General features: G+C 42.5%; 1 protein-coding gene across 2 annotated transcripts in view; it reads right to left on the bottom strand.

The window, feature by feature from the left end:
• The window catches only part of LOC126163087 (uncharacterized), a 111,302-nt gene that overhangs the window by 64,485 nt on the left and 30,498 nt on the right, over window positions 1–16,319 (bottom strand). For both annotated transcript variants that reach the window (XM_049919998.1, XM_049919999.1), the window contains exon 5: window positions 3,469–3,609. In XM_049919998.1, the coding sequence (XP_049775955.1) occupies window positions 3,469–3,609 (141 nt within the window). The remainder of the gene's footprint in view (window positions 1–3,468; window positions 3,610–16,319) is intronic.

Here is a 16,319-nt window from a genome sequence, read left to right as displayed (position 1 = left end):
GAGGATGTCATTCAGTTGTTCTTGTTCAGGGTGGTATTGTGTGACAAAGCTGAATCTTAGTGGTGGTGGGAAGATTGGGGTTTGTGGGGATACAGCAAGGGAAATCTGTCTGTTGACTAGTTCTGGGGGACAGTGCCTATCTATGGAGGACTTTATGAGAACTTCAGAATACTGGGCAAGGGAGTTCTTGTCACTGCTGGTATGCCATCCCTAGAATGTCCAGGGAGCTGGTATGCTGGGTTAAGAGAAACAAGTGAAGTGAATGGGAGAAAACTTGTTGAAGTTGTGAAGAAATGAGGACAAGGTGTCTTGGCCCTGAGTCCAGATGATGAATGTATCATCAATGAATCTTAAGCATACCAGCAGTTTGGGGTTTTGGAAAGCTAGGAGGGTTTCCTCTAGATGGCCCATACACAAGATGGCATCTGAGGGTGCCATGTGGGTGATCATGGCTGTGCCTTGGATTTGTTTGAATACTTCCCTTCATTTAGTAAGGTGTATGAGGATTGAGGTAGCGGGTCTGGAGTCAGAAGGACAGTGGTAGAGGTCATATTCAATAGAGTCAAGACAATGGGTGTGAGGGATGTTGTCCAAAAGCTCTATGTGTAACAGTCTTTTTATTGTGACTGTCTGTAACTCAACATGTCATCTTTACAGAAAATAGCAATCTCTCCTTTTCCTAACATTGTTGAAATTTGTATTAGATTTTAAAAATTCCTATTTTTCAAACATCTTTCTTACTATTGACAGTCTGCATTTCATGACCTCTCTACTTTGGCCATCATGTTATTTTCTTGCCCAACTAGCAAAAATCATCTACTAATTTTAATGCCTATTTCCTAATCTAAGTGCTCAGCTTCACCTGATTTAATTTGGCTACATTCCACTACATGTATTTTACTTTTGCTGATACTCATCTTATAACCTCTTTTCAAGACACTGTCCATTCTGTCCAACTGCTCTTCCAAATCCATTGTCACCTCTGACTGAATTAAAGTGTCACTAGCAAACCTTGAAGATTTAATTTGTTCTCCTTGAACTTTAATTCTCTCTCCTCATATCCCCTTGGTTTCCTTTTCTGCTTGCTCATTATATAGATGAAATAACATTGGGGGTAAGTTACAAGCCTGTCTCATTCCCTTTTCAAACACTTGTGACAAAGCAAGTGGATTCTTTCCAGTTCCCCATTTTTTTTCCAAATATCTTCAATAGTGCTATTTTATGATGTGCACAGTACCAAAAAGCTTGAATATCAACTCAGGGCTTAGCCAGCTTAACTTTATTATCCATTACATTCTTTTAGTTAATTGGAACTCATATGTATAATTAGACTATCCAGAAACTGTGCTAATTGCAAAATACCAGTGATATAAAATGTTGCTATCATTTTTTCTATGTAAACAGATTCCCAATTGCCAACTTTTAGATGCAATAGAACAAAATTGTCTATAAATAATCAAAATAACTAGACAACTACCACAATGCTGGAAGTTGAGTACAGTATGTGTCTTGCTCTTTATCTGCGCATAGATTTTAGTAAATGAGACTTGATATGGCAATAAACAATAGGTTATTTAACATCAAAGCACACTCTGGTGTGGACAACATCATTTGATATAGCCTACTTTCGCCATTTACTTTTCAGCTAGATTCAATGGAGGTGCAGCTACTACAGGTATATTAGCACAGGTAGATAGGATAATGTTACATGCTGCTTCCATTTCATGTTCTTTGACTCATATAACTGCATGCTGGTTTCTGTACAAATAGTAAATAAACCTTTGCTCCTTGTATTTTATCCCTGCTGCCCTCAGAATTTCAAAGAGTGTAGTCCAATCAACTTTTTCAAAAGCTTTGTTAAATCTACAGATTATAAAGTAGGTTTATCTTTCTGTATCCTATCTACTAATATCAATCGTAGGGTCAGTATTGCCTCATTTTCCTACATATCTGAGGAACCCAAATTGACCTTCCACAAGGTCAACTTCTACCAATTTTTCCATTTCAGGTTTAGGGTACCCATTTCTAAAGAAAACTGGTATATGTACTGTAACTTATTGACAAGGCATTTTTATCCAAAATGGTGAGAGCCATGTGGTTAGTTATTCCCTGTCCTACCTTATACTGCAGTTGCTGATGACAACAATATGGGAGCAAATACAATTAGGAATAGGGTGAAGGGAGTTAAAAGTGGCAAAGGTTCTCTTGTAATGTATCCCATCCAAATATGCTATGAACATTTCTCAAGGATCAAACTGGAATCAGTACTAATGACTTCAGTATCTTCTCTTCAGTTTCCTCCATTAAGAGATCAGGCGCACCTGCTGAAGAGAGGCTTCCCATTTTAATACTATCTGTATCTTCGTAGTATTATCCAGTGAATAGGCAGTAGATGGAAGCTAATACATTTATGAGGATGTCCACTATACTGCTCTTGAATTTCTTACTGATCGATTGCTGTGACTCATATAGCATGACATGGTTGAGCAAAAGACTGCATTGAAGCTGACCAAGACATTTGAGTCACTGAGCTCAAGCTGCTGCAGAGAGGATACAATTCCTAGAATTACATGAGTACTGTCACGATTTGCTAAGTAGTCTGGTTATTGGTTTTGAGAGATGTTTTGTTGCTGCACCTATGATGATAATGATAGGGTAGAAAAGTATCTAGTCTTCTTCACACTGATCAGTCCTTGCAATATAGATGGTACTAGGGCAAACCATGGAACAAGAAAGGTACAACTTGAAAAGAATGATAAAGAAGTAATAAGTTCTGATGTTATTCACTGGTATGTGCTGCTATCAGTCCCAGCCCCATTGCTCCTGTTTTCACAGCTTACACATACACACATACATAATATGTATAGTGTCTAATAAGATAAAAAGTAACAGGCCAAAACAGAAATTGTTCCAGTCATACTAACCATCATCAGACTGAGTTTACAGATGGCATGAGAAGCTGGTGCCCAGAAATAACATAAGATATCCAGCATGGGTACATTACAGTGCTACACAGCAGCTATGAGCATTGACTGCATCACGGATACCTTATGGTATTACGTAGCACAGAGTATCGACTTATTATGTTGTCTGTAGTTTCAGTTTGATGAGATTTATTATAAGTGAAACAGGTTACCTACAGTAGAGTGACGCCAAAGTAATGTGCAGTTTGTTTGTGAGTGAGGATGGATTGTAGATTGACCAGATTGTTCCCACAGCTGATAATAATGGTTGCCTCTTGTTTGCATTGAAAGACAGGCCCACTTCAGGGCCCAGCTGATTATGTAATCAGTCATATTTTGAAGGGTTATTGGACAGTTACTTTTTATTCTTATTTCAAGTACAATCAATGAATTTCCAAGATGTTGCCAAAATGTCTTTCTTTTCTGTTAGTTGTATATGTAATCTTATCTGAGTACTATTATATCACTTAGTGAGTAACAAAAAAATCAACATGGATTTGCTTACCATCAAAGCCCTTTTCACAAACACACACTACACAGAGAGGATAGTCAACTGATAGGTACTGTCCTTCTGTATGTTCATATCCATTATAAATGCACTTCATTGTTGGCTCAGTTTCTAATTCTTCTTCATTGCCATCTGGCACTTTAACATTAAAGAATTTTCTGTTTTAGAAGACAACTTCTGAAAAATTATCAATTAATGTGTAGATCACATTTCTTTTTAAACAAAGAATGGTCAATGCTAAACAGATTGGTCAACACAGAGCTCAAATGTCATGTGTAAGTTTCTCATGTTCTGAGTCATTGGTGAATCATAACTCACTACAGTTATCATTTATTCACATTATCAGGCTGAACATTCAAAGAACTTAATGTTATCTTACTCACTAATGTATTAGAAATTTTAATGACTTTTTTCCTTGTTCTTGCCTTGTAACACTAAACAGATCACACCAATGAATTGTTATCACAGTAGAGTTCACTTGATGTGTAACAAAAACCGCTATACAATTTTAAAGTTAAACTTCTAAAAAAATGTACAGCCAAGTTGTGCTAAATTTGTAACACCATTTCTCATTAGTATATGATTATTAAACAATAGTGTTGCCTGTGGGTGCAAACGGATATGTCAGGAAAAGGATGCTGGGCTTTTTTTTAAGAGTTCACGTATTGGTGACAGGAAGCACATGACCTTATAAATGTTTATATAACAAGTTACCATTCCAAAATCGTAAAATTACTACAATATTCACATTACAGGTTTTGGAAATTTATTGCTCTCTTCAGATGTGATACTTCATCCACAAACAGTTTCATCATAATACATAAGAACTCAAGTTATATATGTTCTGAGCATCATGAAAATTATAAAATGCACCAGTAGTCTCTTTTACCATGTGATGACATACATATTTCACTGAGATATTTTATACTGTTCCATGACTGTCAGAATGCATGTAACTTGAGTTTTAAATGTTACAACGGAACTATCTGTGGATTAACTACCACCTCTTAAGATGGTGACAAACTGGTGAAACCGGTAATAGGAATATTCCAGTAATTAGGTTACACTGAGAGAATAAATTATTATATGAAGTATGCTGGGCTGCTAGGTGCAGTATCATGAGGCTGCACTGAGAGTGAGTGGGGAGGGGAGAGAAGCTGAGAAGGAGAAATAACTGTGAAGATGCACTAGGGAGACTTGCAAGTGGCTGGAACTTGAACAGGGAAGGCAACTAGGCAGGTGGAGGACAGGGACTAGCGACAGCTGAGGCCATGGAGGATGTCTTGCAGGGAGGGTTCTCAGTTGCACAGTTCAGAAAAGCTGGTGTTGGCGAGAAGGATTCAGATGTGGCAGTAGCTGAATGCAAGCACATCGTGTTGAGTGGCACGTTTGGCGACTAGGTCGTCAATCTGTCCCTTCTGCAAAAAAAAGAAGGAATGAAGATTGAAGTTTAACATCCCATTGACAATGAGGTTGTTGGAGGTTGTGTTCTTCACAGCTTGATACTGGCCATTCATGTGGACAAACAGCTTGCAGGTAGTCATGCTCATGTAGAATGCTGCACAATCGTGTCAGCTAAGTTGCTAGATCACATGGCTCTTTTGCAGGTGGTCCTGCCTCTGAGAGCGTAGGAGGTGCCTATGGCAGAACTGGAGTAGGTGGTAGTAGGGGGATGTATGGGAAGGGTTTGCAACCATGTGTTTTAAAGGGATTGGAGATATGAGACATGAGGCAAGAGGTTGGGATCAGAGCTGGAACAGAGATGGACAAGGATATTGGTAGATTTGGTGGGTAACAGAATACCACTGTGGGAGGGGAAGCATATTTCTCATTTCAGAGCAGGGTGATAGGTAGTCAAAACTGTGGTGGAGAACATGATTCAGTTATTCCAGTCCTGCTTAGTACTGGACCATGAAGGGGGTGCTCCTTTGTGGTTGGTCCTTGACTTGCCCCTTTACTAATAGGCATTTCTAACTGTCAGTTTTGCACAGGCTAAGTTTTGTAAAATTGTTCCTTCATTCCCTCAAAGTGTATTTTGTTTGTGGCTAACTGTTTTGTTTGTTATCTATGTGTTGTGAACACTGATGTGTGTGTCTTGAGTCTGCCTCACTGCCAAAGCAGGTCGGACCACCTGGTGGTCCGTTGTCTGGGCTGCTGGTTTCCTAGACTTGAAACTAGCCAATTGTCAGACTGCTGCAATGTTTCACAGAGCCGATGGGCAATCTGTTTTATGTGATCCCTTATCATGGGGATTCATGATTCCTCATGCAAAGTCCTGGTCAGGTAGTCTCACAGTAAGTGCAATGTGAGTCACCCCTTGGAGCTGATGAACATGGATGTCAGGTATATTTCTCCACATTGCGGATGCATATTCTAGCACTGGTAAGATCAGTGCTAGATACAGCAATGCTTCCTCCAGACTGTGTAATTATGCTAGATATAGCGTAATTCCACAGTGTGGAGGAAGTATTTATTCCAGATTTAATACAGGGAAAGTATGAGCTTTCCCCCAGACCTCACAAATATGTGGCTTCCAGTTCAGATGCCTATCAAGAGTTCGCCTAGATACTTAGCCATGCAAGACTAGGGGATGGAGCCTCTCATGATTCGCAACAGTTGAAGGTACATGAGCAATCCACGTTATTGTGACAGCCTGGCTTTTCATGGCATTGATCTTGCGGCACCATTTCATAGCCCAGGCTCCTAGGATATCGCATGCCACCTGTGAATGGCAATGAGTGATGTAGATTGTCTGGGAATGTGTGTAGAGTGTGGTGTCATTTCCATACAATGCTAAGGATATTCTGTCTGAGTGCAGTATGTCAGCTGTATACAGGGAGTACTCGGCTGTATACAGAGAGTACAGCAGGGGGCCGAGAACTGACCCCTGCAACACTCCAGCACATATAGGCATATTACTTGAGATGCCATCTTCGGCACAAACAGGGTAAGTCCGGTCATGCAGATAAGACATGATGTGCCTGATGTGCAGCATCAGAAACTTCTGTACAAAAAGTTTGCAGAGGAGGCCCTCGTCTCGTTCCAACGTGCAGTCAAAGGCCTTGGAGACATCAAGAAGTATTGCCCCTGAGTATTTCCGATGCTCTAGGCCCTCCATCGCGGCCTCAAAAACATGCAGTAATTGGTTTTGTGTGCTGTGACTGTGCCAGAAGCCGAACTGCTCTGAGAGAATCAGCCCCCTCCCTGTTCACATGCTCCATGAGCCATTTGATATAAATTCATTCGAATGCTCTAGACAGAACAGGGACCAGAGTGATCGGCCGATACTTTTGAGGAAGCCTCGCATCTTTGCCTTGCATGGGAATAACATCCACCTCTGCATGTTTCCATGCGTAGGGGTAGATGACAGTCCACAGAACGTAATTGAAAGCATTCGAGGTAGGTCACAGTGCACCAGGTGGGAGTTGTTTCAACATAAGAGCTTCTACCTGGTCACATCCGCAAGACTTCCTAGTATTTAAAGAGTGAAATTGGGCATCAACTTCCTTCTCAGTGACAGGTTTGATGGCATTGCCTGCAAGAAAAATGGACAACCGTTGTTGTACAATTTGCATGTGCTGCTCATCTAAATCATCCGCTATTGGAGTAAAGTTGTCCACAAAGCAATCAGCCTAGACATTAGCTTTTGCAAACAACTGCTCTGCTGACTTTCAGAGGAGGAAGACAGTGCCCTTTTGGTAGGAATTGTTTATTTAGTAGCCAGGCAGAGTCATCTTCAGTGCGAAGCATGGTTACTTTGCCAGCCTAATCATGATTTTGGTGGTTTTCCACTGCCACCATTATTTTGTGGCACAGCTGATTTAGGTGGTATTTGGTGGCAGAATGGCATGTAATTTGTCACTCACAAAAAAACCTATTCTTGTCTGAAATGGCTTGTAATACTTCAGGGGGGGAACTGGTACAATCTGTGAGGAGGCCTTTGTGTACCCCTAGGTGTGGCGGCATCTACAGCCCGGAGCACTGTAAGCTGCCTCAATGTCTCGTTTGTACCGATGATATCCGGGTCTGGGATGGCAGCAAGAGAGCCTTGCAGGTCCTCTCTACTGTTACCAATTTACTCTCCCTAGTTGCCACCATCATTCTGATGGCTCCACACCATCATTTTCTATATCAAAAATGAATTTCAGATAGTCAGACGAGAGAGCCACTCGACTTGTGGTAGTAGTGAGGTGTCTGACTCCCCTCACCACTGCAATGTTGAGCATGTTAGGGCAGACACATGCATTGTTTGACTAATGCGTCAGGGCATACGGCCCTAGAACTATCGCGTTGTGCTGCCAAATTACACACAGTAAATGACAACCACTCTTGCTTGTTACCCTGGAGTGCCACTCAACGAGTTTTGCACTAAAGTCTTTCACAATAAAAAGTTTACTGTGCAGAGACAGTAACTGCAAAACCTCTGGATTCTAGTAGTCTTCCAGGAGGCCTATAAACTGCAATGAACACAATCCAACCTGACGTCGTTTCTACTGCAATAGCAGCGGTCTCGATTGTTGATAGTTGTGGGAGCTGCACAAAATACAGTTTGAGTGAGGTCTTAATGTAGATGGTAGTACCATCTCCCACTGTAAGCCTATTAGTGCAGTGACAAATGAAATTTGCTACCGCACATGGATGCTAGATTTTAGGAAGGTTTCCTGGACAAGGCAGATATCAATTGCCTCGTCACGTAGGAACTGCTGGAAGTCTCCTACTTGGGAACATATGCTGTATGCATTCCATGTGCATATGGTTAGGCCATGAACAATATGAGGCATGGTGTGCCTGTGTTGCCTAATAGTGGGTGGCTTCAAGGGTCATCGGCACTGCTGTCACAAGGGTGGTTGGAAGATTTTGGAGGAGCTCTTTGATGGTTTTCAGGAGAGAGTAAAGCTCACCTCTTAAATAATCATGATTTACGCAAGTTTCCTCATTTGCAGAGGCATTTACATTGCACGGGTGTTCCGTCCCCAATCCATTTCCATGAATGTCTACCACAGTCTGTTGGACAGCCACACGTTCCCTATTCAGTCCACACCTGACAACAACTTCTCTAGTGGAGATGTGTGCAGCATTGTGCCTCATCTGACCAATTCTGTAATAAACGGCTGTAGTATGAGGCAATGCTATGTGTAGTGGATGGGTGCCAGGAGGTGCTGTATTAAAACTCTGCGAGAACTTTCCAACTGATTTATTGTTTCCAACCACAGTGCCCTCATACACCTCCATCTGTGCCATAGGGCCCTGCAATGCTGAGGCAGTGCCCCAGTGGCCCATGCAATGCAATGCTGTGTTCAGCTGGCCTTGTACGCCAGCGGAGTTGCGTCATCGTCAGAATGCCGCAGTTGACTCAGCGGTCTGCGTCCCTGCCGACTCAGCTGTCCCCATCCTCATTGCCTCCGCACTGCACCAAGGAGCCACTGAGTGGCCAAGTGACAACTGCAACATGGTCCGTGCCGTGTTCTCTAGCCGGCATGGCTTAGGACGCGGTGACGACAAGCGCCCACAATCCAGCGTCCAGATCTGTGGCCCTTGCCTCGGGATGCCTCTGGCATGCGTTGGCAGCCAGGACGATTGACTGCGGTAGCGAGCTGTGCAGTGGCCTGCTGCTGGCTGGCTGGCCACGGAACCTTGTCGCTCTCAGGGGGTCGAACCAATGACCGGCCGTGAACTGGAATGCTGGCACCCCATCTGCTGCTGTGTGTAGCCGGTGGTGTGACATGCCCCACCACCCAGGAGAGCTGCCACACTTGAATGAACCATGGACCTTGCTGTTGGTGGGGAGGCTTGCATGCCTCAGCGATACAGATGGCCGTATCATAGGTACAACCACAACGGAGGGGTAACTGTTGAGAGGCCAGACAAATGTGTGGTTCCTGAAGAGGGGCAGCAGCCTTTTCAGTACTTTCAGGGGCAACAGTCTGGATGATTGACTGATCTGGCCTATTCAAAACAGCCTTGCTGCGCTGGTACTGCGAATGGCTGAAAGCAAGGGGAACCTACAGCCGTAATTTTTCCCGAGGGCATGCAGCTTTACTGTATGGTTAAATGATGATGGCGTCCTCTTGGGAAAAATATTCCGGAGGTAAAATAGTCACCCATTCGGATCTCCGGGAGGGGACTACTCAATAGGACATCATTATCAGGAGAAAGAAAACTGGCGTTCTACGGATCGGAGCGTGGAATGTCAGATCCCTTAATTGGGCAGGTAGGTTAGAAAATTTAAAAAGGGAAATGGATAGGTTGAAGTTAGATATAGTGGGAATTAGTGAAGTTTGGTGGCAGGAGGAACAAGACTTTTGGTCAGGTGAATACAGGATTATAAATACAAAATCAAATAGGGGTAATGCAGGAGTAGGTTTAATAATGAATAAAAAATAGGAGTGCAGGTAAGTTACTACCAACAGCATAGTGAATGCATTATTGTGGCCAAGATAGACACGAAGCCCATGCCTACTACAGTAGTACAAGTTAATATGACAACTAGCTCTGCAGATGATGAAGAAATTGATGAAATGTATGATGAGATAAAAGAAATTATTCAGGTAGTGAAGGGAGATGAAAATTTAATAGTCATGGGTGACTGGAATTCGAGAGTAGGAAAAGGGAGAGAAGGAAACATAGTGGGTGAATATGGATTGGGGAAGAGAAATGAAAGAGGAAGCCGTCTGGTAGAATTTTGCACAGAGCATAACTTAATCATAGCTAACAATTGGTTCAAGAATCATGATAGAAGGTTGTATACATGGAAGAATCCTGGAGATACTAGAAGGTATCAGATAGATTATATAATGGTAAGACAGAAATTTAGGAACCAGGTTTTCAATTGTAAGACATTTCCAGGGGCAGATGTGGACTCTGACCACAATCTATTGGTTACGAACTGTAGATTAAAACTGAAGAAACTGCAAAAAGGTGGGAATTTAAGGAGATGGGACCTGGATAAACTGAAAGAACCAGAGGTTGTACAGAGTTTCAGGGAGAGCATAAGGGAACAATTGACAGGAATGGAGGATAGAAATACAGTAGAAGAAGAATGGGTAGCTCTGAGGGATGAAATAGTGAAGGCAGCAGAGGATCAAGTAGGTAAAAAGACGAGGGCTAGTAGAAATCCTTGGGTAACAGAAGAAATATTGAATTTAATTGATGAAAGGAGAAAATACAAAAACACAGTAAATGAAGCAGGCAAAAGGGAATACAAACATCTCAAAAATGAGATCGACAGGAAGTGCAAAATGGCTAAGCAGGGATGCCTAGAGCACAAATGTAAGGATGTAGAGGCTTATCTCACTAGGGGTAAGATAGATACTGCCTACAGGAAAATTAAAGAGACCTTTGGAGAAAAGAGATCCACTTGGATGAATATCAAGAGCTCAGAAGGAAACCCAGTTCTAAGCAAAGAAGGGAAAGCAGAAAGGTGTATATAGAGGGTCTATACAGGGGCAATGTTCTTGAGGACAATATTATGGAAATGGAAGAGGATGTAGATGAAGATGAAATGGGAGATACGATACTGTGTGAAGAGTTCGAGAGAGCACTGAAAGACTTAAGTCGAAAAAAGGCTCCGGGAGTAGACAACATTCCATTGGAACTACTGACAGCCTTGGGAGAGCCAATCCTGACAAAACTCTACCATCTGGTGAACAAGATGTATGAAACAGGTGAAATACCCTCAGACTTCAAGAAGAATATAATAACTCCAATCTCAAAGAAAGCAGGTGTTGACAGGTGTAAAAATTACCGAACTATCAGTTTAATAAGTCACAGCTGCAAAATACTAACGCGAATTCTTTACAGACGAATGGAAAAACTGATAGAAGCTGACCTCGGTGAAGATCAGTTTGGATTCCGCAGAAATGTTGGAACACGTGAGGCAATACTGACCCTATGACTTATCTTAGAAAATAGATTAAGGAAAGGCAAACCTAAATTTGTAGCATTTGTGGACTTAGAGAAAGCTTTTGACAATGTTGACTGGAATACTCTCATTCAAATTCTAAAGGTGGCAGGGATAAAATACAGGGAGCAAAAGGTTATTTACAATTTGTACAGAAACCAGATGGCACTTATAAGAGTCGAGGGTCATGAAAGGGAAGCAGTGGTTGGGAAGGGAGTGAGACAGGGTTGTAGCCTGTCCCCGATGCTATTCAATCTGTATATTGAGAAAGCAGTAAAGGAAACAAAAGAAAAATTCGGAGTAGGTATTAAAGTCGATGGAGAAGAAATAAAAACGTTGAGGTTCGCCGATGACATTGTAATTATGTCAGAGACAGCAAAGGACTTGGAAAAGCAGTTGAACGGAATGGACAGTGTCTTGAAAGGAGGATATAAGATGAACATCAACAAAAGCAAAACGAGGATAACGGAATGTAGTCGAATTAAGTCGGGTGATGCTGAGGGAATTAGATTAGAAAATGATACACTTAAAGTAGTAAAGGAGTTTTGATATTTGGGGAGAAAAATAACTGATGATCGTCAAAGTAGAGAGGATATCAAATGTAGACTGGCAATGGCAAGGAAAGCGTTTCTGAAGAAGAGAAATTTGTTAACATCGAGTATAGATTTAAGTGTCAGGAAGTCGTTTCTGAAAGTATTTGTATGGACTGTAGCTATGTATGGAAGTGAAACATGGACGATAAATAGTTTGGACAAAAAGAGAATAGAAGCTTTCAAAATGTGGTGCTACAGAAGAATGCTGAAGATTAGATGGATAGATCACATAACTAATGAGGAGGTATTGAATAGAACTGGGGAGAAGAGGAGTTTGTGGCACAACTTGACAAGAAGAAGGGACCTGTTGGTAGGACATGTTCTGAGGCATCAAGTGATCACTAGTTTAGCATTGGAGGGCAGTGCGGAGGGTAAAAATAATAGAGGGAGACCAATAGACGAATACACTAAGCAGATTCAAAAGAATGTAGGTTGCAGTAAGTACTGGGAGATGAAGAAGCTGGCACAGGATAGAGTAGCATGGAGAGCTGCATCAAACCAGTCTCAGGACTGAATACAACAACAACAACATAGAAAACAACACCTATTTATACTCGGTTGTGCACCTCTGTTTTGCCTACTGCACCGCTTTGGTTCACGTAGTCATAACACGCTAGGTTGGCCAGTGGGCCCCTTCTGCCTGCAACTTGAGCCATGCAAACTGCTGCGTGTGCCTTCTCTGGCAGTTCTACGCCCCTGTGGCCTCTATTTGCTTCGCAACTGCTGATATGCGAAACCCACTGCAATCCGGCCAACATCTGGCTGTAACTTGTGCTCAGAATATTGCACAAAACTAACTTTCCCTATCCTAAACGGTGGTGATGCTCTATTATTCCCTTCTTCGGAAAGCCGCTACATTATTCCTCTCCTTGGAAAGATCCGGTTCCTGGGTCGACCATTAACTAGCTCTTAACTTGTTTGGGTCGGCACCTATGGCATACTTGCTGCGTGTGCCTTCTCCGGCAGTTCTACGCCCCTGTGGCCTCTATTTGCTTCGCAACTGCTGATATGCGTAATAGAGATGGGCAAAACTGTTCTTTTCAGAGATTGGATCAGAACTGTTCACTCCCTGAAATGAATTAGCTCTTTTTCATGACTCACCACTCATTTACAGTAGAAAATAAATGGAAGGCACATTGCCCTTTAAACTTGGTTTATTCCAGTACTATACCTGTATTTTGATCTTGAACACAGATAATGAGTAAGAATTTTGTATTGTTTATTGAAATTTCCACGATATGACAAAGTTTTTGATTATTGATTTATTTTGCACTCTCGTGGTTTTTTGGGTGATCGGAAAATTTCGTAACTTGAGATTTACATTAACAATATATTTGGCTATAATGTATTAAAATTTCATTAACCTCATACAAATACATCGCAAGCCATATATTTTTAAAGTGAACGTTTCCTTCCGAAGACGCCTAAAATCGCAAAATATAAATTTGACTGTAAAACGAAAGTGCTGCATATAGCCTTACGCAGAATAAAACAAGGAAAATATTGGTGTATCACATTTTGCGATACATTTATTGGTTCGCTCGTAATTAAAGCATAAATTCGAGTGTCCATAATAAAAATCCTATAGTAAGAGGAGTCATCAGGAACCTAATCTAATCAGTTTAAACAAATAAAAATAAAATAAAAACAATTGATGTATAAATAACATAATAATGTAATATACATAGCGGTATTACTACGAAGAACAATATCCAGTAGGGACGAACTCCGATGCAGAGGCGCTGAGTCGAGTAGGTCGAGCCGCGAGCTGTATTACTGCGTGAGCTGAGACCGCAGCGACCAGACTGACACCTGAGTCGCTTTGCTCAACGCTCTGGCTAGAGTCGAGACGGTGGGATGAGCGTTGAACGGGCGAGTTCCGAGGGCGGGGGGGGAGCGGTGAACTCACCCGCTCCGAGACAAATCGTCCGTTCCCTTGCGAGCAGGTTGTTGCAAGTAGTTCCTATGTTATCCGCTAGGTGGCTCTCTGTCCTGTTGCTCGCATCAGCTGCCCAGAGGGCAGGACGTGTGACTGAAACGATCGCCGACAGAGTGCGACACTGCACGCGGCAGACGACGCACAGAGATGGCACGGCATATGTGAAACACAAAATCCAATGGAGCACTGCACAATGCAGGCAGCCAAGGTAGAAGCAGGGCAGAGGCCGGCGCTGGCTGTGTTGTGTGGCGTGCACTGTGCTCTGACCAGCAGAGGCGCTGCTGATATGCTCCGTCTCTCTCTCTCTCTCTCTCTCTCTCTCTCTCTCTCTCTGCCGTGGGAAACGTTTGGAGCTACCGTTCTTTTTTTCTGAATCACTGATTGTTCACTCCTTTGAAAGATTCAACTCTATGAATTAGTTCAAGAGCGGATCCCCCATCTCTAATGCGTAACCCACTGCAATCCGGCCAACATCTGGCTGTAACTTGTGCTCAGAATATTGCACAAAACTAACTTTCGCTATCCTGAACGGTGGTGCCGCTCTATTATTCCCCTCTTCGGAAAGCCACTACATTATTCCCCTCCTCGGTAAGATCCGGTTCCCGGGTCGACCATTAACTAGCTCTTAACTTGTTTGGGTCGGCACCTATGGCATACTTGCTGCGTGTGCCTTCTCCGGCAGTTCTACGCCCCTGCGGCCTCTATTTGCTTCGCAACTTCTGATATGCGTAACCCACTGTAATCCGGCCAACATCTGGCTGTAACTTGTGCTCAGAATATTGCACAAAACTAACTTTCCCTATCCTAAACGGTGGTGCCGCTCTATTATTCCCCTCTTCGGAAAGCCGCTACATTATTACCCTCCTCGGAAAGATCCCGTTCCCGGGTCGACCATTAACTAGCTCTTAACTTGTTTGGGTCGGCACCTATGAGATACTTCCTTACAACTAGAAAACTTAAATGTGGTGTAGTGCCCTCTTAAAACCATGACATGAAACCAAACGTAAAAATTCCTTATTGGACAACCACTGCTCAATCAACCCCTCACCTACTCGTCTCAATCCACTGAGACTTGGACTTCCCTTGGTTCCCTTTCGGAATTAGCTCTCTGCCTGATCAGAAAGAAAACAACACATAATAGAGTTAAGGCTGCAATGACACTTGGCACACAGATGCTCAAAATGATCGTTATTTGGCGTTGCCTTTCCCTATACTAAGCAACAAGTTGAACAAGCTGTTCGGCTGATATGCACCCCTCTTGCTCTAAAATGAACTGGTTTAGGGATCTCAACGGACCTGGCTCCAGAGTTTGATTTAACAAGATCAGATTCTGCCTTGGCAAAACTCTAAAGTGGCTTCTGGCCAGTACAGCGGTGGCTGTGTAATATTCAATTCGATGATTCCTGAAATTGACACTGGCAGGTGGAAGGTTGGTCCTATTATGTTGCACTTAGTTCCAGTGATTAAATTTCCGCTCCCCTCGAACTCTATACGTTTCGCTTCTGAAAATGCTCCCCGCTCAAAAGAACTTGCTATTACTACTACTAAATTCTCATACATGGAGAAGATCCAGTGCATTCTGACCCGTTGCAAGCTCAATTTTGGCTCCACGATATCACTTGGACAGTCAATTCATTCTCCCCTCGCTAAAAATAACTGCACCGTGGGCATGTCCCATATTTGTAGCTTCACAGATTTTCCTCCAACATTCACTATTTTTGGTCCAAACTCAACACCGATTGTGTGACTACTGTCATCCTTAAATTTACATTATATGAACTGGTGCAATAAACGCGACTTTCCTGACCCATCACTGTCGATAACTAAAAATTTTAGCAGGAAATCGTAAGACTCTGACCTCATTCAACACATATTTATTACAGCTTCGCTGCAAAATTTACTCCGATGCATTTATTTCTCCAGAACTGCATTTGATTTCTCCTCCAACAACACTCCACATACGCCAGATGTTACACTTCCCTTTTCAGTGACCTGAGACAGGGATCACCATCACCCTTCCTCCCTCGTCAAAAGACTGCTGTCCCTAGCAGATTCACAATACACGAAAACATTTATAAAACACAATGCCTAATTAATCTATGCAAATCCAATGATACATAACCAGAAAAACAACAAAAACTACAAATACTCTACTACTTTCTGGATCGCAAAGCATACTGTACTTCATGCTGTACTCTATATTCCTGATTTTCTCTGTGCTTAGCACCTCTCTTCACTCTCTCTTTCTTCCTCTTTCCTTCCTGTGACACACCTGGAATCACATCCAGGCAACCCTTAAATGGCCATAACCGCCCAATGTGTACTATCGTCATTCCAGTTGGCAGCTGAAGCTTAACATAAATGGGGGATGTGGTTTCAACAACTTGGTATGCCTCGTGATACCATGTGAGGAACT

This window comes from Schistocerca cancellata, chromosome 2, assembly GCF_023864275.1.
Source record: "Schistocerca cancellata isolate TAMUIC-IGC-003103 chromosome 2, iqSchCanc2.1, whole genome shotgun sequence".
Lineage (NCBI taxonomy): Eukaryota > Metazoa > Arthropoda > Insecta > Orthoptera > Acrididae > Schistocerca > Schistocerca cancellata.
The sequence above is the reverse complement of the archived record's forward strand: the minus strand, read 5'-3'. Positions and strand labels throughout refer to the sequence as shown.